Here is a 19251-nt window from a genome sequence, read left to right on the forward strand (position 1 = left end):
TCCGCGAGGAAAGTCTATCTGGTCCATTTGAGACGAGGCAATATCTTTTATCGCCCTTTCATCTTCTATCTTTTCATACACTTCGAACGGGATAGACATACACAGAAACAAGTCTCTTCGTCAATTTCTCGGACATTTCAATTTATTTATCTCAATTCAATAATCAATTCAATTACCATCGATATGCTATGCCCTCCAAGGACTACTCCCACTGTCAAGGGTCAACAGCCCAACGATCGTCTGACTCTACCAGGAGTTTGTCTTCCATTGGATTTTACTCCAGAGGCGATGAATGGATATGGAGTCAGGACTCGTTCATTGTTTCCGTCCGTACTGGATGATAGAGATATCGAGGCAGGATTTATTGAGTAAGTAGATCCCCACAACGCTGAACCTCTGAAAGAGCACAAATGTGGTTGTCCTCAATAATTGCTAACTACGTTTCCAGTCAGCCTGTTATAACAATCAGGGAGAAGAAAATGCTTCGATTGATGAACGAATTCACTGATAAAAAGGATTGGTTTAGGAAGGTAAGAGAGACCTTAATGTTTGTGCTGACAGGCAACCCCCCAACATTGACGATACGACATATTTGCAGGTCTTTGACGAATGCTACATGCAGAGCTGGGAGATTGAGTTAAAGGACGACCCAGAAGTTACTGATAGAATGATCAGGTGGTTAAGGGATGAACTCAAATTCAAGGCCCAGATTGCCGAAGTGCTTGGCTTCATTAACATCTTCCACGGAGATGTTGTCAAATCATGTGCAGATTTCTTCCAACACGACAAGTTTCGGGTTGAGTTGTGTAATGCTATCAGGACTCTCGAACAGGGATTGGGAACATCACAGGAGTACCAAATGGCCACTGAGGAAAGAGAATGGGACTACGTGCATCCATCATTCTTCCCAGTGGAGTTTGGCAAAACCAGGGTTCTCCCAGATCGTGTGATAGGTCTTGATGATGCAATAGAAAGCATGGGACAGGGCGTGGTTCTTCCAATCCCTGAAGATCCTGGCCCTTCGCGCCAGGAGTTGAGTTGGAATATCGCCTCACGCGCAGATATCATGTCGCGTCCTTATAGCTCCCGGTTTCAATGGCTTCCCAGTGATGTGTTTTTCCGACCTGATGGGACTGCTTATTTTGCGGGTTATATCAACAATATTCACCCCACCAGAGATCGCAACCTCTATCCGATTTTGGAGAAACTGCTGGATAAAGTTATTCCGATGTTCAATATGGTCCTCACCCCGTTCATGAGTACGGTTCATGCTCAGGCCCGGATCGAGTTGCAGAACATCGAATATGTGGAGAAATATCCAGGTAAGACAGAGCCGAAACCAGTAGAATCCACACTAGAGGAAAGAGGGGTTTATGAAGAGAGATTACGCGCTTGGAGAAGAAAGTGGTTCAAGGCCGTGCATCCTGAACCTGGAGAGTTTAATCCAGTTGGTGTCCCGCCAGAGATCATGGAGCATTTGCCACCTGAGGAGCAAAACAAACACCGCATGTTGAATATAATGAATCTGAAGAAACTCTATGGCCAACGTGGTCTACAAGTCATCGTGAGAATAATGGATATTGCTGTGACTCCTGACCAACCCGAATTCAAAGTTCCCTGGCATGTGGAAGGGCAAATTGTACGCTCACATTTCTTCCGTTTTGTTATGTTATTTTGGCTGACAATACACCTTCCTTTTCAGAACGAACACATCTGTGCTTCTGCAGTTTATGTCTTCCAAACACAAAATATCGATAATCTCCGGTTTAATTTCCGCCAAGTATCCGACACCCGAGCCTTTCAAGACCTTAACTATGAGCGTGGGGACACCGTCTGGCTCGAAGAGATCTTCGGCATGAAGCAGAACGGCTCTACTGTTCAAGACGCGGGTTACATTGATATCAACCAAGGGAAAATGATTGTTTGGCCAAACACTCTTCAACACAATGCCGACCTCACAATTAAGGATAGTTCGGAAGTGGGACACGCTCATGCCGTACAATTCATGCTGATTGATCCCAATATCCGGATCATATCGACGGCCAACGTTCCTCCTCAGCGATTGGACTGGAGACCGGAGGCGGAAGAAGCATGGAAGCGGGGTATGAACGTGACGAAACTTCCCTTGGAGGAACAACTGAAAATTTTGCCCAGAGAAGGCGATTATCCATGGCTGTTGCAGGATGCGCGCAAGATTTTGATGGAGATTAAGGAGGAACGGTCCAAGTTTAATCACTATCAGGATGTATCTTTTCATTCGAAGGACGTTATACTGTGATTTTCCTTCCTTGTATCTTGGAAATCTATGGACTTATATTGACTTGCTTAGAAAAACAATAGAATGAATGTTAGTTCAATTACACGGCTTTACAGTCATGAATAAAAGGTTTCCAGTCGATTGAACATGTCCAAGGATCTCAGGAGATACATCTCTTTACGGAAGTATTAAGAGCAGACCGAGCTAGGCGTCCAGGAATCCAATTCCATTTGCCTGTGCTAATAAAAGACAACCCTAGGGCTTTTACTCAAGTTTGGTGCTGGCACCAGCTGCTACTTAGTCGAGGTGTAACTACACATCAGTAAGTCTCGATATTTGCATTGACTAGCTACAGTAAGGGAGACATGGAAACCATTGATATGAATAATGAATATTAATGGATCACCTACCTGTTTTGCACAATACCTATAATGGAATGGTAGAGCCTGGCTATAGTAAACAGAAGTCTCTCAGGATCTGAGTCATTTATCCAGAAGTGAGCTGGATTCAGGCGTAAAGGACACTCCAATGTACTATTAACCTATTTTGGCGTTTTAATACCGTTGGTATCACCAGCTAGGTAACATGTACATACTGAAGTGAACAGTCTTTATGCTTCTAAGGCAAAAGTTGATTGATTCATGTATATAGATGTAGATACTCAGTCTAGTTTCAAACCACACCCCTGGATCCCACACGCCAGCACTCGGCAGTCACAACACCGGAGCCATAGCCCAGCACAAGAATGCATATACCAAGCAAGGGACGTTATCCATCAGGCGCTAGCAGTAAGTCACCGCTAGTTTGTCCTGACAGGAGGATATGTCCCGACAGATACTGAGATGCTCTTCACTTCTATTTTTAATTCATTCAAGCTGACATCGTACAAATAGGTAGAGGCCTTTCTAATGTTATAGCCATATTCTACAATATTCAAATCTTAGTGAGTTAGGTACACTTGTGGATGCTAACTACCTTGTGGACCGGGCCAGTATTATTATCAACACAAATGTCTGTCGAAAACCTTGGTTGACAGGTAGGTCAGATCAGAGTAGACTCCTCACTGAACTGAGTTTTGGTGGTATTCTGCTAATGAGAGTGCCACAAAAACAAGTATCGAGTTATATCAAAGAGACAATGAAGAGAAGTAACTGTGTTGATTAGCTTAGAGTGATCCGTGTACAGTATGTACTCTTATATCCTAGGTTGTACAGTTAATAAAAGACAATGGAGTAGAATTAAATACATGGTAAATGAGTGTCCTTATATATCTGCCCTGGATTGTATCCGTGGTAGTCTATCCAAGGTAAGCTAATCTATTGGCTGTGGCTTCTTGATTCTTGTGAGTTGTGACAATGTCATTAACATGAAAGGTAGCATGGTTCTAACTGATATATTCATAGAAACAGTTAGTCAAAATTTTTCGAAATCTAGCAAGAAAGAGTGTATTGTTCTATAAGCTACTTTGATTGGTTTGCTAGTGACCAGGTAGTACGGTTGAGGGATAATGCTAAAAGCCCTACTTACAGATTAAACAATAGTACGGAGGAATGTGCTTATCGTCTTTCATTCACAAGCACATAAGAATGAAATTTGTATATGCTGCCTAAGTAATTAATTAAATAGTAGTGAAGTCTATATTATTAGATTCAGTTTCTTTGTAACTTAATTGTTATTAACCTCATTGGGGTTCATCCAATTCATGTAGAGAATATATGCATAGGCTCCTAGGCATCGTATTGAGCTCAAAGAGCTAAGCTTAATTATCATAGTACCTGGAATCACTCAGAGTAGAATCTATCTCCTTCTGAGAAGTATTTAACAGGGTAGGAGGCCAGTATTTCCATACATTCTCCTCATCTACACAACCCAAAATCAAAAATTCTCTTCATGCGCCATTTTTTGATACCTAAAAACTTACACTACATCGAATCTAGACTGCTTCAACGATGGCTGCAGTGTCAGCAGCTTCAGCTTACATTACGTTCATCGCCTCTACCAAAGGATTCGGCATTGGCTGTATCAAGTACGTCAAAGACGCGAGACAGTCCAAGCGTGATATTGAAGACCTACAGATAAACTCACTGAGGTGGATGCCATTCTAAGAAATGCGAGCGAGATGCTCGAGGGCCCGAATAGAGACAAATACAAGACCGCAAAAGAAGTCGCAACTGAACTGAAGACCCAAAGGTCTCGTATCGAAGTACTGAGAATCAAATTAAGGAAAAAGTTGACACCAAGGTCGAAAGACCATGTTAAAAGGGTAATGCTATGGCCCATGAGAAAAAAAAGTATCACCGATGATATTAAAAGGCTTAAAAGCTTCCAAAAAGACTGTCTCGTGCTCTTAATGTCGATCAAGCGTAAGTAGTTGTTGTTTATATCTTTCTGTTCCCCTCCTACTTCTTACATCAGTCTCCATGGTTTTACAAGACTTCATCCTCACCTGTGGAAAGACTTTAGCTGACAGTAATGTTTAGTGTGATTTTCCACTCACGCTTTCAAAGAACTGAATTCGACGAACGCATGACGATTCTGAATTGAATCTCCTCTCTACCTTACGGTAAATACCACGACACTGTCAAGGAGGCACGGACCGGGGGAACATGTGAGTCGTTGCTAGAAAGCAGAATTTTATCAACTGGCAGAAGAGTGACTCGTCGGTTGTGTTGTGACTTCATGGTTCTCGTAAGTTTATTCCCTTTTGTTTGCAAGCTTTTATCTAATTGTTACAGCTGGTGCCGGTAAAGCTTTTCTAGCATCCAAGGTTGTTCATATCACCCGGGCTCAATTCGACAATGCTTCCAATCAAGGTTTTGCATTCTTTTACCGCATTAAATATGAAACAGAGCGTCAGAAGCCACTTTCGGTCCTGGGAAGCTATGTACGTTAGCCGTCAAAGAGCTCGGGAGGATCGGAAGTAGTTCGTAATGCGCCTCGAGATCTATACCATACGCGTGTCCAAAGTGGATCAGAGCTTACATTCGACACTTGTAGAGAGCACCTACTGGAAGTAGTCAATTTGTACAATGCAACAACTTTTGTACTGGATGCTCTGGATGAGTGTGAGCCGCATCCACGCAGAGATATAATCGAGACGATGAAGTTTCTAATTTCGCAGTCTGAGAAGCCCGTCAAGTTTTTCCTTTCTAGGCGACGTGACGGAGACATTCAGACTGCATTTCAGAATTTACCCAACGTCGAAATCCAAGCAAAACATAACGAAAGGGATATCCATGCATTTATCAGCAAGGAGATTATCAAGCATGAGAACTGGGGAGAGATGCCTAACTCATTGCAAGAAGAGATTAAACAGGCTCTTTCCCGCAGCAGCGACGGAATGTAAGTAGGCAAAGCCCCCTGATACAAGTGGTTGTTCCTGATACAGATTCCAATGGGCGAATCTGCAGGTAAAACAGCTCCTTGAACTCACCGCCATGGACGCCATTAGAGACAGGCTTGGAAAACTCCCAAAGAATCTGAGAGTCACCTACAATGAGATCTACGGCAAGATACGAAATGGACACCCACATGACAAGGAGTTGGCGGCTCGAGCATTCGAGTGGGTAATGTGTGCCCGCGAACTTTTGAACAGCGAAACACTTCTATAATAATCCGTTTGGACTGACAGGAGGTATGGTCGCAGAAATCGCGGAGACATCTTTTTTATAACTCTGTAACCATCTGCTCGTTCACGATTCACAGAGAAAAGTGTGGAAGTTTTCCCATCTTTCGTTAGTTGAACATCTTGAGGAGAAACATTTCAGTCTCAAACAAGCTCATCCCTATGCCGCTGAAGTTTGCCTTCAATACCTAATTGAGACATACAAGGAAGATGTCAGCCACATCCCTCAACAATCAGATGAGGAGTCAGATGGAGAGTCAGATAAACGGAGTAATCAGTCTACCACGACGTTGAGTTTCCCCCATCGGTTAGAGAACTACTCCAGTGGATGCTGGGTATATCCCGCCTATACGCAAATCAAATCGAAAGGAGATCATGAATTGTCCCACTTGCTGAAGACGTTCCTTGGCTCTCCAAAGGAGAGAAGTGTGCAGTATCGAAGCTGGCATACTGACTCGCCTGGTTATGTGGATATATGGATAAACGGATTCGGCTTGGACGCTGCCTTTAAACCAGGGATTTATCCAGCCAAATTTCATGTCTTAACGATGTGCCGTTTTTCATCATATGCCCTGGTGGAATGACGAAGAAATTGAAATTTCGCTATCGGTAGTCAACGACGCTGGTGAAAATCTCCTAGAGATTGCGACCAAAGGGGGAAGCAATCAATTTGCGAGACTCTTATAAGACGGGGTATGGAAGCCAGATCACCAGCTGCGGTAGTTGGACCTCTGACAATAGCAGCGCCTGAAGGAAACATGGATCTTGTCAGGCTTCTCATTGAAAAAGGGGCGGACGTGAACTTTCAGCCCAATAGAGGGGCATATATACTGGAATATTAACATCCGGTATGCTTATGGGCCCGAAAATTACTAGCGGAAGATATGGTAGCGTGCTACCAACAGCACCATTTGCGGGAGAGATTGATGCTATCAACATACTTTTGAAAAAAGGCGCGGAGGTGAATAAAGTTCTCAAAGCTGGGCGCCATGGAACCGCACTGATTGCTGCTGCTCCTAAATCCAAAAACGTTGATGCTGTCAAATTACGTATTGAACAGGGTGCGGTTGTGGACTTGGAGGCCAACAGCGGATATTATGTTAGCGCGCTAGCAGTAGCAGCAATCAGTGCAGTTCCAAAGTACCCGGCTTTGAGGACTTTGTTCGGTTGAGACTATTACCTTGCTTATTAAAAAAGAAGCGAAAGTGAACAAAGTCTCAAAGCTGGATTGTATGGCAGTGCCTTGGAAGCAGCCACATGGAGGGGTGATTGGGAATTGGTCGAAGAGCTGATCACAAAAGTAGTCGATGTGAATCTGCGATCCAAGACGGGAAAGTATGGCAGTCCCTTAGCTGTGGTAGCATCCATGGGTCGTATACAGGTAGTAAGTGTTCTGTTAAAGGCCGGAGCAATTATCAGCCTCAGACTCGACCATGGAAATTATCCTACTTATCCTACGGCTCTTCAGGCTGCACACGCAGCACATAAAGAGGAACAGATTTCTGTTGTCAAAAAGCTCATTGAAGATGCGATGACTATGTTTCAGAAGGCTATTGAGAGGGAGGAGATGAGTAGTCAGAGTGAAGACTAGAAGGCAATTTATTACGTGAATTTCTGAAGTCCACCCATGTGCTTACAGTAGATCTTATTTATTTGTAATCGTTATGGGGGCGCCCGCGCTCTGCTATACTTCACGGTTAAGAGATAAATTCCGGCTTTGGACAGCGGAAGACCTCTCCATATCCAAATCATCACTTCTATTTTGGTACCAAGAAGTGCTTACAGTTATCAAAGTCAAATCAGAGGGCATGTTAGTGCGCTGTCTAATCCTTCCATACCTGCTGCGATAATCTTAGGTAGACGCAGAGTAGTCTGATGGTTATAACCAAGTCTGTTGTATTTAATATTAAATGTATCTACTTCCAAGATTATGTCAAATATTTCTCAATAATTCGCCAGTACCTCTCTGGATCACTTCTCATATGCCCAACATGCGGCGTCCCACTGAACCGCTCCATTTCCACAACCTTAGCCCCATTCTTACTGTTCGACGCCAGAGCCGCATGTTCCTCGACATCCTTCCAAGGTACCAACTCATCCGAATCCGAATATATATAACACATCCTAGTCCTCTCTGCTGAGGTTCTCGCGACAACAAACTCAGGATCCAAAATCGTCTTTCGCGTATATGTTAATGGATCATCGCCGTAAACGACACCATCATTTTTGTCAGGTTGTTTCCAGAATAATCTCCACATCATGCTCAAGAATTTTCGGCTTAGGTATGTGCTCCATATCATGGCAGTCAATAGCGCGTAACTGAGCTGTCGGAGGATAATCGTCTGCGGGAGACCGAATGATAATGCCTTGATAGATAATGACGGTGTCGGTCGACCGGGTGCACTATCCAAGATCATGTTTGACACTCGTAATGGCCTACCCGTAGCAGTTTTGTATGCTTGTAACAACTGAGCTGTTGCGAATACGCCGCCGTTGGAGAAAAGATGGATGTATACTGCATTATCACATGCGTTTTCTGATGTTTCCTCCTTGTCAGCCAGGGCAGCAGCGAGAATATCGATTACAGGCTTCAATCGAAGCTCATGAGCAGCTCGTGAGATGTAGAAATCTCGTGTGTCGGTAAGTAAGAAGATGATGCGTGCTGAGGGAACGAGCTCGGCATATTTAACGACGTATTTAACTGCTGCGCGTGGAGGTGCATTCATCCAGAACGGTAGGAGAATTGTCGAAGGGCTCTTGTCGTCTTTTGTGGGTTCTCTTCGTGGTTCCATGACATAAATTGAGGGTGCAAGACGATTGAATGGCGAGAGTGGATCGAATTTCTCCATATTTGGTGACATTCCGGAATCTTCTGAAAGCTTGGGTCGGGAGTCATGAACGGAGGTATAGAATAACCCCACGATGGTTGCGCACTTAGACTAGAATGAGCTGAATAACAGCTCGAGAGTACTTACTCTATGATAAAAATACACCCCAAATCTTCCAGTTCTGTGCCGAGGCTCAGAGAGTGCGTTGAGATAGAGTTTCGTACCTTGGATCAAATCCCGGTACGGTCCACTTCTACAAGCCAGATCTTTGCGCTAGCCTATCTGAGCTTAGTTGTATGCAATAATACGTATAACTGCGTATCGTATCAAGTTGACAAAGATGATATATAAAAAAGATGATGAGCCAAAAAGTAAAGAATGAAGGGGAAAAAAAAAAAAAAGGAACGGCCAAGGCCAGACAGGGAGCCCTGGGCGAGTCGATCTACGAACAGATCCGTTTTGGCAATATGTGGCATAGGCCCCCAGGGCTGAGAGAGGGCTTACCACTGTTCTCTTGGGCTCTGTATGGATGGGAGAGAAAAGAATACAGTGGGCTATAAACGAGCTTTTGGTAGCCTTAGGCCATCTAACAAGACTCTCAGCAGGAAGAACTCAAGTCATTCTTGTCGAATCACTTCATCTTTCTACTATTGGCCACATTGTCAGAGAGTTAGCACGTCACAGCCAATAACTAGATTTATCTCACTTACTTAAGACAGTGTAGCTTAACTAGGGCTTTACCTATCATAGGATAACGTGAAGCTAAGAACTGAACCAAACCAAACCAGGACAAGTTAGGGTTAGGGACTAATCAGTGATTCAAAATAATGAATTAGTGATTTACTACAGGGATTCGTTAAGGAATGGATTTATAAGGACAGTCATTTACCATGTATTTAGTTATACTCCACTATCTTTTATTAACTGTACAACCTAGGGTATAAGAGTACATACTGTACACGGATCACTTTAAGCTAGTCAACACAGTTACTTCTCTCTCATTGTCTCTTTGATGTAACTCGATCCTCGTCTCTGTGACACTCTCGTTAGCAGAATACCACCGAAACTTAGTTAAGTGAGAAGTCTACTCTGATCTGACTTACCTGTCAACCAAGGTTTACGACACACATATACTTTTGTCTTGTGCGTTAATGACTTTGTTACATTGTCCTACAGACTGGTAGCGCGCTCTATATTGAGATTACAAATCATTACATCTCACAGGCAAGTAGTGATACCATTCACCTGTAAGGGCTCAAGCAATATTGCATTAGAAGCTAAAAGACTAGAAAACTAAGCATGAGGAAAGGAAAAGAAAAGGGTAGGAACATGAAGCTATTCCACAACTTCCATATGACGTGGCGTGACCACGTGATCAGAGCAACCCTTCCTGTCCATGACTAGAACAACTTCCCTGCTTCTGAATAACCTTACACCGAACCGTCACATCATCTAGCTATCCATCACTGTACCATATTACCCGCACACATTTCTTTTCTGAATTCACTTGGACTCAATTACACACTGACAAAAACAAGGAGCATTCGAGGTATCAAGTCAGCATATACCCATTTGGTCACGAACGAGAAAACCAACGGCTTATACGCACCTATTGAATCGTCAAATCAACTGCATTGCTACCCAGATGCTCCATATCAACCAGAACAAGAACAATTCTCAAGATATTACGAACGTGACCATTATACGATACTTGGCACAGAACGGGCAAAAGGGGAGCTTGGTCTTTTGTTATGGAGGGAAGGTTGCACTTGTCCGGATGCACGACTGTATAACTATCGAGGCCATAGACAGCAGTACAAGCATGCTACAATACAGTGGCTCTATTAAACTGGATGATAAGAATGTCTCTTGGCATGGTTTTCAGGAAAGCCTCGATACGACCTGAATTTACAAAACATGAAAGGTGAAGAGGGAAAAAAGGCCAGATATGTCTGTACACGAATACTACAATATAGCTTCTCTAGTTGTACCATCAATGATAACAAAACACCTTAGATGAAGGCCTTGCTAAGATACATGGAGTTACAAGAGACAGCATGAGTGGAAAGGGGTCGTCTACATACATGTTTGTATTGTAATTCAGGGGTTACAAATCCACGAACGCGACTGCTTTGAATAAATTATCCTGCACAAATAATGTAGAATACCATATCAAGAAATAAAAGCAAAGGGGGAGGGAGGGAAGGAAAAGTAGAGAGAGACCAGGAGAGAAAAAGAAGAGGAAGAATCAAAAGCCGGTTCGAAACCAGGTGGGTAAGGGTAACGATATAGCTGACGATGCATGCAGGCCTGCGTCAGGCCTATCGTGACCACGCCAACCGCTCAACCACTTTGGCTCTTTCTTGAACAGAGAAAGGACGTCCTGGGTTATATGCTGCCTAGCGCCAACTAACGTTACCCCAAGAGCAGATGACATAATAATTGTTTCGCGTAGCCCCTTTTCAAATGACCCAACTTACATATTCCTAAATATGTAGCTAAATCCGATTGTAAAGGGTATAGACAGTCTATAAATGGCGGTACATCAAAAAAGGAAGAGAAAGGAGCAAAAGGATAATCTTGACTGCTGATCCCCTAGCTTGGCGAGACGATCGATGACCCGGCTAGATTCTCTGACAGGTAACATGTACCCTTCTTAGTCTCCAGGTTATTTGGCCGTATTTTGTGATTTGTGATAAATCGAATGTAGGTCTACATGTTTATATATTGACGACATTAAGGATATACATACCCACTATCTCCGTGTCCGCTATGTTAGGGTATATCCACTTCAAATCCCGAGGTCTACAGCGGACCATATCCACTATATAAACTTACATATCCACTTCGCTTAAAGGTTGATTTGACCTTCATCTCAATATCTTTATGGTTAAAAGGAGGTTGTTTCAACAGTTATCCGACGCGGGTAGTCCGAGAGGTCATACGAGGAAGAGAAGGGGGGGGGGGAGGGCGAGGGCGGCTCAACCGGAGCGAGATGATGTGCTGCACTATTGATGGGCAAGTTCTACATATTTCCAGGTTATGTTAGCGGTAGAGTGGTCGAGAGTTTCCAGTTCCACAGTTATCTTCAGAGTCCAAGCCCATTGATATGTATCGGAATTGAACTACTGCAGCTTCTTTGATGCTTCTAAAATTGGCTATATACCTGTATTGAGAGGCATCTGGTAATCGACTCCGTCATATTTGAGCCAACAATGGAGATGCTCCGCTGAATAGACATTGATACCGAGACTCCTATCAGAACATTACTTCAATTCCTAGGCCAAAATTTCAAGGCACAACCGCAACAGCAGTAAAAATAAGAAAAAGAAAAAAAAAGGAGTAAAAAAGAAAAAGAGAGTCCATGGACTCGAAGAGTGAAAGTGCTAAAGACTAGAGTACCCAAGCAGCATGGACGAATTATTCAATGGATCGTTTGAACGGATCAATTAGTTTTCAGTCAGTGTTTTGAAACGACAATGCATGGGAATCTTTTTAGGATTGTTCTCAGAGCTCTTAACTACTGCACTAATTGGACCTAGGTGCTAGGGATGGAAGATATCTGGTTCTCATGTCCAGGAAGGGGAGGCTGAGAAGTGTTTGTCATAACTGCTGTGGATATCCCGTGGCTTGGAAGAGTGTGGCTGGCCTGGGGAGTCTGGAGCTTCCTTCCTAGTATGTCATCGTATCTCTGTTCGAGGGATTGGTCTGCTTATATAAACCAAGAGTGCCTACTCTATGGCCTCCCTTCCTCAGCCACCGTACGCACATTTAACGACAAGCGCTGGGTCTAGTACTGAAAGTCATCGCATTTACGAGTAGGTCGATGTCAGAAGACTCATGACATCTTATCATATGTGAAAGATCTGAAGAAAGGGGGAACAAGAAAAAGTAAAGAAAGAAAAAGGAAAGGGGAGTCCAGGACTCGATCTTGTGCTTGTGGTTAGAAAGATTGGGCGATACGTATCCATACCTATGACTGTAGATGGTTACTAGACAGTCTCACACTTTAGGCCAGTCACACCAGAAACCTTTCTTTTCGCTGGTCGGCAAAAACAAAACAGAATTCTAATAGCCGTTTTATTTATGCCAGCGAGATCTGACAGTATCAGAATATCTCCCTGATACCAGGAGCAAACGCCACGCGTCCATGGCAACAAGTGGCCGTAACAACTGAGCGTTTGACCGCTAGGTCATCGGGTCATAGGTACTATATCACCCATAACCGTGGTCTATGAGCTCACCATGTAGGAATATCGTGGCGGGACGTTGCGTTGTGAGGCATTGTGTAATATATACCGCTTACCACGTTTGTACATTGGAAAGAGTTACTCATATCGTAGTCTGATACACTGTGAATGGTGAATGCCATTTGGAGATGCTGAAAACTACCTAGCCAGTTACTATGCCTAGTCTCTGTGATGTATACAGCTCGACAGCCAACGATAGCTCCTGTCTTGTCACCCACATTATCGACTCTTCGTCGCATTACCCCTGAATCTCTGATCATAGTAGATGAAATCGTCCTCAGCCTGTCCTGATTTGTCGAAAAGCTCGTGGGAAAGAAAGTAGAACGATGGTAAGCAAAGAAGTACAAAATGAAAAGAAGAAGAGAAAAAAAAAAAACGGGACTGAGAGGGAATCGATCCCTGACCCGGCGAAATCCGCTTGAATGTAAGGTAGGCAAGAAAAAAAAAGAAGTATTGTTTGTATGGTTTGCTTCAAAAATTCCGATACTGTATCGAGTGCCTAAGTCCACAATGAGCAGCTAGAAATCTTCATATATCGTCTTATATCTATGCTTTCTAGGCTGGTTTAGCCCGGATTTAGTCTGATCTTATACAGGGTGTCTCAAAGAGACAAAGAATCAGGACCAATGAGCGGGAGCCAGCTTTAACTATGCGCGTCCCCATAGCAGAAGTTATGCTACGGACCAATCCGGCGTTTTGGGCGCTAGGCCATTGGGTGTTAGGTACTGAAAGGGAGAAAAAAAAGAGGGGAAAAAAGGGAGGTAAATGGAAGCTGGGCGTAAAGAGATGCCTAAGGTTTGTGGCCGGCCGGGCGTAGGTTGATGACGACATGGTTGTTTACCAGTTCGATCCTAGGAGAGAGAGCATGGACCATCTTATATGAATGATATTCAAGACTCGAATTTAGATGACATGTATGACTGCCTGAACGCCGTTTCACCTCCCATGCTCAAACATAAGAAGAAAGGATACTATGATCTAGCTTTGATAGACGTAGATTGCAAAGGTTTATCGCTTTCGACCTTCGACATCACTTCCAGATGTTGGTGTTGCTGAATCACCCCCAGTTCCCTTCTTCCGCGCTCGCAGCGTCTGCCCTTGTCCCTGAAACTTGGGCTTGTCGTCAGCCTCTGTGATGATCTTGCCCTCTTCGTCACGCTTTGGAACTGGCTTGATAGCATAGCCAAAGAAGAGTTTGTTGGGCCCAAGGCGTAGTGGTTGTGGACCATTCGTCTTTCGTGTAGGAGGCGGATGTTTAGGGTTCGTTGAGCTACCTGCAACGGGTGTATTGGGTTGTGGGGTAGGCGTTTTGCTGCTCTTCTTGGCATTCAGTCGGTGTCCACCAGAAAGAAAGTTCGATGATACTGCTTTGGCACCCTTTGTCACGTCGCTTGACTCGGGGGCAATAGCGGCGTAGTTGATGGCTTGAGCCATGCTTCCATGAGAATGAACCAGACCGCCATGAAGCGCAGGAATCTGACCACTGCGTGGTGTGCTTGTGCCGCTCGTACGAGTCGGTTCTTCATATCCCACGGGAGGCGCAAAGTCGACTTCTAGATCCGTTTCTAGCACTGAAATAGCTTTCTTGTCACCGTCTGGCTTGACGTCCAAAACTGCAATTTCATATATTTGGTCGTTGTAGGCGAATGTGAACACGTCTCCTTTGGTAAGGCAAGAGAAGTTTCGGAATGCATTTTCTAGCACTGCTTTCGGGTCGCTTATGTCCAGGAAGGAGGTTGACTGGGGCTGAAGTTTGATGAATCGGCCAGGTGGGAGGTCGGTTGATTTGACCTGGATCAAGTCGCCTGGCTCTAGAAGTAGAGTTTGCATCAACTGATAGCAGTCAGTATAAGTATAATCCGATAACAAACGAATGAGACATACCCAGAAAGGTAGATATATCTTTCCCTCCTCTGCAATAAACTCCAAAACACCAGCATGTGTCATCCGTTCCTTGGCTCCGTTATGCAACTCAAACAACATCGGATATGTAATGTGTAGTCGTGTCAACTTGTCCAAAGCACTAGGCGGCATGATCACCTTGCCTCCGTGATTGACATTCTCTCGCACAGGGCCGGGCAGCATGGCCACTGGATAACATCTGTAGTATTCATCGAATCGACGGGTGGGTGCTCCGTAACGAATGGCACCGCTTAGGATACCGTCCATGGCGTCTGGGTCAAGGAAGCCTGAGCGATACTGTTGACAAGTATTAGTACGTAGTTAATGACTGTGTGAAGATTAGATGAGTACCATTGGGTGTTACTTGCTCAGCAAGCAGTTCAGAAGCGCGGTGCGGGGAAGCTGGTGGAGGCTCAGAGTGGCAACACAAATGGCGTTCAAATAAGATTGATCAGAATATATGTGTATGACAGATGTAATATTCTAAGAAAAATGGTTGAGATGAAGAAGAAAGCAGAACAGAAATAGTAGCCTAGGATGAACTCCGAATATCGATAATCCAAAAGCTGTTGGTGACGCAAATGGGAAGGATGATTTTCCGCTCCGACCCCGGACTTAACGATAGCTCGGTTCAATGAACATTTAATTTTCTCTTGTCACAACAGCTTCACCAATATTTTTGCGACCTTGAAAAGTTATTTAAAAATACGTAACACCATGTCCAGATCAGTACGGCCGAAACGCGCCGGCGAGGATTACGCTCGCACCCACCAAGCGGAAGACGAACTTGACGGGCCCTCAAATACCAAGAAACCACGCTTCGATCTACGCAACCCATCCGCACTAGCACCAGACGAGCTCGAGGATGACGCCGTCCTAGACGCAGACGAAATCGGTCGTCGAGGCCAAGGCGTTCGTCGCAATGCAGTTAATCTAGATGGGTATCAATCAGACAGCGAAAACGAGGGATTCGATGCGCGAGTAGAAGCTAAAGCTAGAGCTAAGCGGCGACAACAGAAACAACAAGCTGGTGGCGATGACGACGATGATATGTTTGCAGATGATATGGAAGAAGAGGTCGAAGAGGAGATGGGAGAAGATGAAGCTTATAGGAAAAACAAGAAAAACGTGCGCTTTTTAAGGGATGATGAAATAGAAGGGCAAGCAAATAAATCGCGAGGTGGTCGTGCTGTTCATGTCGACCTGTCGAGACCACTTGATGTGCGAGGGGCAGAAGATGTGGAGAGTGAGAGTGAAAGCGAAGTTGATGAAACGGAGCGAGCGCGAGTCGATGAGGGCATGGATGAGGAGGTTGGAGCAGGTGGAAAAAAGACACATGCGCCGTTGATAGATGCATTCAACATGCGCGCGGAACAAGAAGAAGGTCGGTTCGATGAGCAAGGGAATTACGTCCGGAAAGCTGCAGATCCCGACGCGATTCACGATACATGGCTGGATGGTGTTTCGAAGAAGGATATTCGTCGCGCCAAAGAAGCGGCCGACAAGAGGGAGAATGAACGAAGAGAACGCGACAAGAAGAATGATAGTATACTTGCGGCCGATCTTTTACGGACACTTATCACGCACATGCAACGCGGGGAGACGGTCCTGGAAGCGCTTGCGCGATTAGGCAAAGGTCTTCGCAAGAAACCGAAATGGCAGCTAAAGAACAAGAGTAAAAATAAGAAGTCAAAAGCAGAAAGCAACGGAGATGAAGATGTCGAAATGACAGAAGAGAATCCCGAAGAAACAGCGCGAAAGAAGGCTATTGACGACGTAACAGGCGCAGCCGACCTGCTCTTAACGAGAGGCCAAACAGAGATATACGATCAAGAGAGGGAGATGCTTACTCGACAGTTTAAGCGTGAAACGGGCGAAGATTGGGTTGATCCACCTGAAGTGGATGACACTCAGGTTGCAGACGGCAACAAAGCTGCAGATTCAGGCACACTATGGGAGTATAGATGGTCTGACGCGCGGGACGGGGGTGAGACGCATGGCCCCTACGATAGTGCTATGATGCAGTCATGGAATGACGCGGGATATTTTGGGGAGGGAGTAGAATTTCGCCGAGTAGGGGGTGCGGAGGATGACTGGAGCGGTGTTACTACGTTCTTATGATGTGGATTTGTCATATTGAGCTTGTACGATATTATACTGTTCAAAATGCCAGGATATAGCTCCAGATACCATTAATGCGCTTAAATGGTCATATCATACATTTTAATAAACATCAGAAATGCTTCGTAGAGAAGAGTCCCCGTCCATACGAAAAGAAACAAGGGCTGCTTTTGAAATCCAAACCACCGTCAAAAGATCGCCACTCTAGGTACGCCGTCACAAGAATTGTGGACATAAAACTCAAATCAAAACAAAAGAGATGAAAGGATGTAGCTCTACGAAATTTCCATTGCGTCACCATTCGTGTATGCAAGGTTGACGTCGCCGGTTTCATTGATGAAACGCTTCTCGAACTCGCTTACGAACTTGACGCTTCGAGCAGGGTCATAGAACAGTCGGTAACTGCGTTGAATATCGTCAACGCTAACTTCCTTGGCTTTTCGCTTCTCGCTCAGCAGCTGTGAGGTGGTGATGATATTGCTGGCATAGCGTAATCCAGACTCCTGCCCTATCTTGGTGAGCAGAGCAAGGGCGTCAGGAGACAAGTCGACCTCCTCCTCTTGAGCTCGAATGGCCAATATTTGTCTGATTTCATCGGCTGTGTAAGGCTGGGTGCTGATAATGGACACGCGGTCTAGTAAGTCAAGGGGCAGACCATGTGGTGAGGAGTAGTTGGTCCCGCGAATACGTGTGTTGCCACGGTTGCTGGCCATGATAACAATCGGGGCCAACTCTGCTTCCAAAGCTCGGTTGATATAAGAGTAGCACTCAATGTCAAGCATGTGAACTTCATCAATAAACAGAACACCGGGAATTATCTCGGCTTTACCTTCTTCTTTCCACTCAGCAACTTTGGTGTTGATCTGATCTCGGACCTCACTTCTGATTTCACCCGTGTCGCCCGAGAAAAGAGCAAGAAATCCTTGTGAACGTGAATTGATAACGTCAATTTCATGAAGACTGACAGTGTGTACGATCTCTTTGCGGACTTGAAGCTCGCCCTCCGGACACTGAACAAACTTGGCGTCAGGGCCCATAGCGTCGTAGTCTCTTGAGCGCGCATAAGATCGACCCAGTTTCGTGATCTTGCCTGATGACTTGTCAATGGAGATGACATCTCCGGCCATCACACGTTCTCGAGTCATTGAATCGATCATTTTGGTACCCATATCATAAATAGTCTCCATATCGGTGGTCTTGATTGTGAGTTTTCCTTGTTTATTGCCCTTATTTTGTCAGTACCATTGTTTTTACTTCGCGCCCACTTTACACCAACACAAGTTTGATCTCACATACCCCTGTAACGCTTCGGTCAATCTGGATTTCCACCACCTCACCCTCAATAATTTCGCTTTCCTCCTTGATCCGCACGCCGATAGATTTGCGAAACGCCTGAGTGAGTGCTTCCGTCTTCGACATTCCCAGGGAGAAGACTTCTGATGCTGCGAGGGTGGTAAAAGGCACGTCGGCGCCAAGTGATTGAGCCATACCCATGGCGATTGCGGTTTTACCCGTGCTAGGAGGTCCAGCAATTAATACAGCACGTCCAGCAATATCCCCAGCCTTGACCATCTGCAAGATAACCGCCGCTGCTTTTCGCGCTTTCTCCTGACCAACAAGGCCCTGCGAGGAAGCCCTCGGCTGTAATGTATCCGGATCAACACCGAGGCCGCGAATGTGCGAGTGGGCTGCAATGAGATTGAGACCGCGGAGCTCTTTGCTCTCGGCAATGGTGGAAATAGGCTGGGACAACCTGAGGTCAGCGATCACGATCATCACGGACGGAGCGAGCTTTTTGGAAAAAGAACTTACAGCAGCCATCTTGAATGAGGCTTATCGAGTAGCCTTGAACAATTTTGCACCCCTTAATTCCTCTCTAATAGGTGTACCGAAAATATCGCTTGATGCTCTAACTCAAGGGTTCGTTTGCAAAGAAGGATGAATTGATTGCTCTCGTCGATGAAGCTCTGTCTGATTTGATTATGAGCTCGCGCCAGAATCTGGCAAGAACTCAGAGCCCTTAGCCTGTTCCTCACCGCCTTCCTGGCCGCCTTTATGTACTCCTGTAATGCACCAATCATACTCCTCGGATAGCCACCAGACACGTCCTGATTGGTGCCCTCTACTCCACTATTTCCAATCCGGCTAGACTGGATATCCCAATATTTTCTAAATCCTTCGCGCCGCCAAACAAAGGGTGAACGCTTGTCAAGTTATTTCATCATCTCTTAGCTTGACCACATCTCTGTCTGATCCCCTTATCACCTA

General features: G+C 45.0%; 7 protein-coding genes across 7 annotated transcripts, besides 1 other annotated feature; 4 read left to right on the top strand and 3 right to left on the bottom strand.

Annotated features, from left to right (window-relative positions):
• Positions 1–75: 75 nt before the first annotated feature.
• On the top strand, positions 76–2377 carry TSTA_045970 (uncharacterized protein). The gene is made up of 4 exons (XM_002485050.1): positions 76–368; positions 449–530; positions 599–1639; positions 1703–2377. The coding sequence occupies exons 1-4, from the start codon at positions 184–186 to the stop codon at positions 2276–2278; spliced, it is 1884 nt and encodes a 627-aa protein (XP_002485095.1). The 5' UTR covers positions 76–183; the 3' UTR covers positions 2279–2377.
• A 2559-nt stretch (positions 2378–4936) lies between these two features.
• On the top strand, positions 4937–6466 carry TSTA_045980 (uncharacterized protein; the record flags this gene model as incomplete). Its single annotated transcript, XM_002485051.1, has 5 exons — positions 4937–4949; positions 4993–5141; positions 5379–5599; positions 5646–5823; positions 5963–6466. 5 exons carry the CDS (start codon positions 4937–4939, stop codon positions 6464–6466), a joined length of 1065 nt encoding a protein of 354 aa, XP_002485096.1.
• Positions 6467–6738: 272 nt separating this feature from the next.
• TSTA_045990 (uncharacterized protein) lies at positions 6739–7473 on the top strand (the record flags this gene model as incomplete). Its single annotated transcript, XM_002485052.1, has 2 exons — positions 6739–7043; positions 7080–7473. The coding sequence occupies 2 exons, from the start codon at positions 6739–6741 to the stop codon at positions 7471–7473; spliced, it is 699 nt and encodes a 232-aa protein (XP_002485097.1).
• Positions 7474–7676: 203 nt separating this feature from the next.
• TSTA_046000 (indole-diterpene biosynthesis protein PaxU, putative) lies at positions 7677–8743 on the bottom strand (the record flags this gene model as incomplete). The annotated part of the gene is made up of 2 exons (XM_002485053.1): positions 7677–7773; positions 7845–8743. 2 exons carry the CDS (start codon positions 8741–8743, stop codon positions 7677–7679), a joined length of 996 nt encoding a protein of 331 aa, XP_002485098.1.
• A 3282-nt stretch (positions 8744–12025) lies between these two features.
• Positions 12026–12070: a sequence feature (A-rich).
• A 1809-nt stretch (positions 12071–13879) lies between these two features.
• Positions 13880–15401, bottom strand: TSTA_046010 (ubiquitin fusion degradation protein Ufd1, putative). The gene is made up of 3 exons (XM_002485054.1): positions 15214–15401; positions 14845–15159; positions 13880–14793 (listed from the first exon to the last, which is right to left on the bottom strand). The coding sequence occupies exons 1-3, from the start codon at positions 15214–15216 to the stop codon at positions 13969–13971; spliced, it is 1143 nt and encodes a 380-aa protein (XP_002485099.1). The 5' UTR covers positions 15217–15401; the 3' UTR covers positions 13880–13968.
• A 178-nt stretch (positions 15402–15579) lies between these two features.
• TSTA_046020 (uncharacterized protein) lies at positions 15580–17246 on the top strand (the record flags this gene model as incomplete). The annotated part of the gene is made up of 2 exons (XM_002485055.1): positions 15580–16963; positions 17113–17246. 2 exons carry the CDS (start codon positions 15580–15582, stop codon positions 17244–17246), a joined length of 1518 nt encoding a protein of 505 aa, XP_002485100.1.
• On the bottom strand, positions 16886–18956 carry TSTA_046030 (AAA family ATPase Rvb2/Reptin, putative). Its single transcript, XM_002485056.1, has 3 exons — positions 18796–18956; positions 18280–18726; positions 16886–18209 (listed from the first exon to the last, which is right to left on the bottom strand). The coding sequence occupies exons 1-3, from the start codon at positions 18802–18804 to the stop codon at positions 17259–17261; spliced, it is 1407 nt and encodes a 468-aa protein (XP_002485101.1). The 5' UTR covers positions 18805–18956; the 3' UTR covers positions 16886–17258.
• Between the last annotated feature and the right edge of the window lie 295 nt (positions 18957–19251).

The sequence above is a fragment of the Talaromyces stipitatus genome, genomic scaffold (assembly GCF_000003125.1).
Source record: "Talaromyces stipitatus ATCC 10500 scf_1105507295515 genomic scaffold, whole genome shotgun sequence".
Taxonomy (NCBI): domain Eukaryota; kingdom Fungi; phylum Ascomycota; class Eurotiomycetes; order Eurotiales; family Trichocomaceae; genus Talaromyces; species Talaromyces stipitatus.

Coding starts and splice junctions, on each gene's coding strand:
- TSTA_045970 (XM_002485050.1), top strand. CDS start 184: ATGCTATGCCCTCCAAGGACTACTCCCACTGTCAAGGGTCAACAGCCC. Junction 369..448: donor ATCGAGGCAGGATTTATTGA/GTAAGTAGATCC, acceptor CTACGTTTCCAG/TCAGCCTGTTATAACAATCA. Junction 531..598: donor AAAAGGATTGGTTTAGGAAG/GTAAGAGAGACC, acceptor ACATATTTGCAG/GTCTTTGACGAATGCTACAT.
- TSTA_046010 (XM_002485054.1), bottom strand. Junction 14,794..14,844: donor AGATATATCTACCTTTCTGG/GTATGTCTCATT, acceptor GACTGCTATCAG/TTGATGCAAACTCTACTTCT.
- TSTA_046030 (XM_002485056.1), bottom strand. Junction 18,210..18,279: donor TTGACCGAAGCGTTACAGGG/GTATGTGAGATC, acceptor TGACAAAATAAG/GGCAATAAACAAGGAAAACT.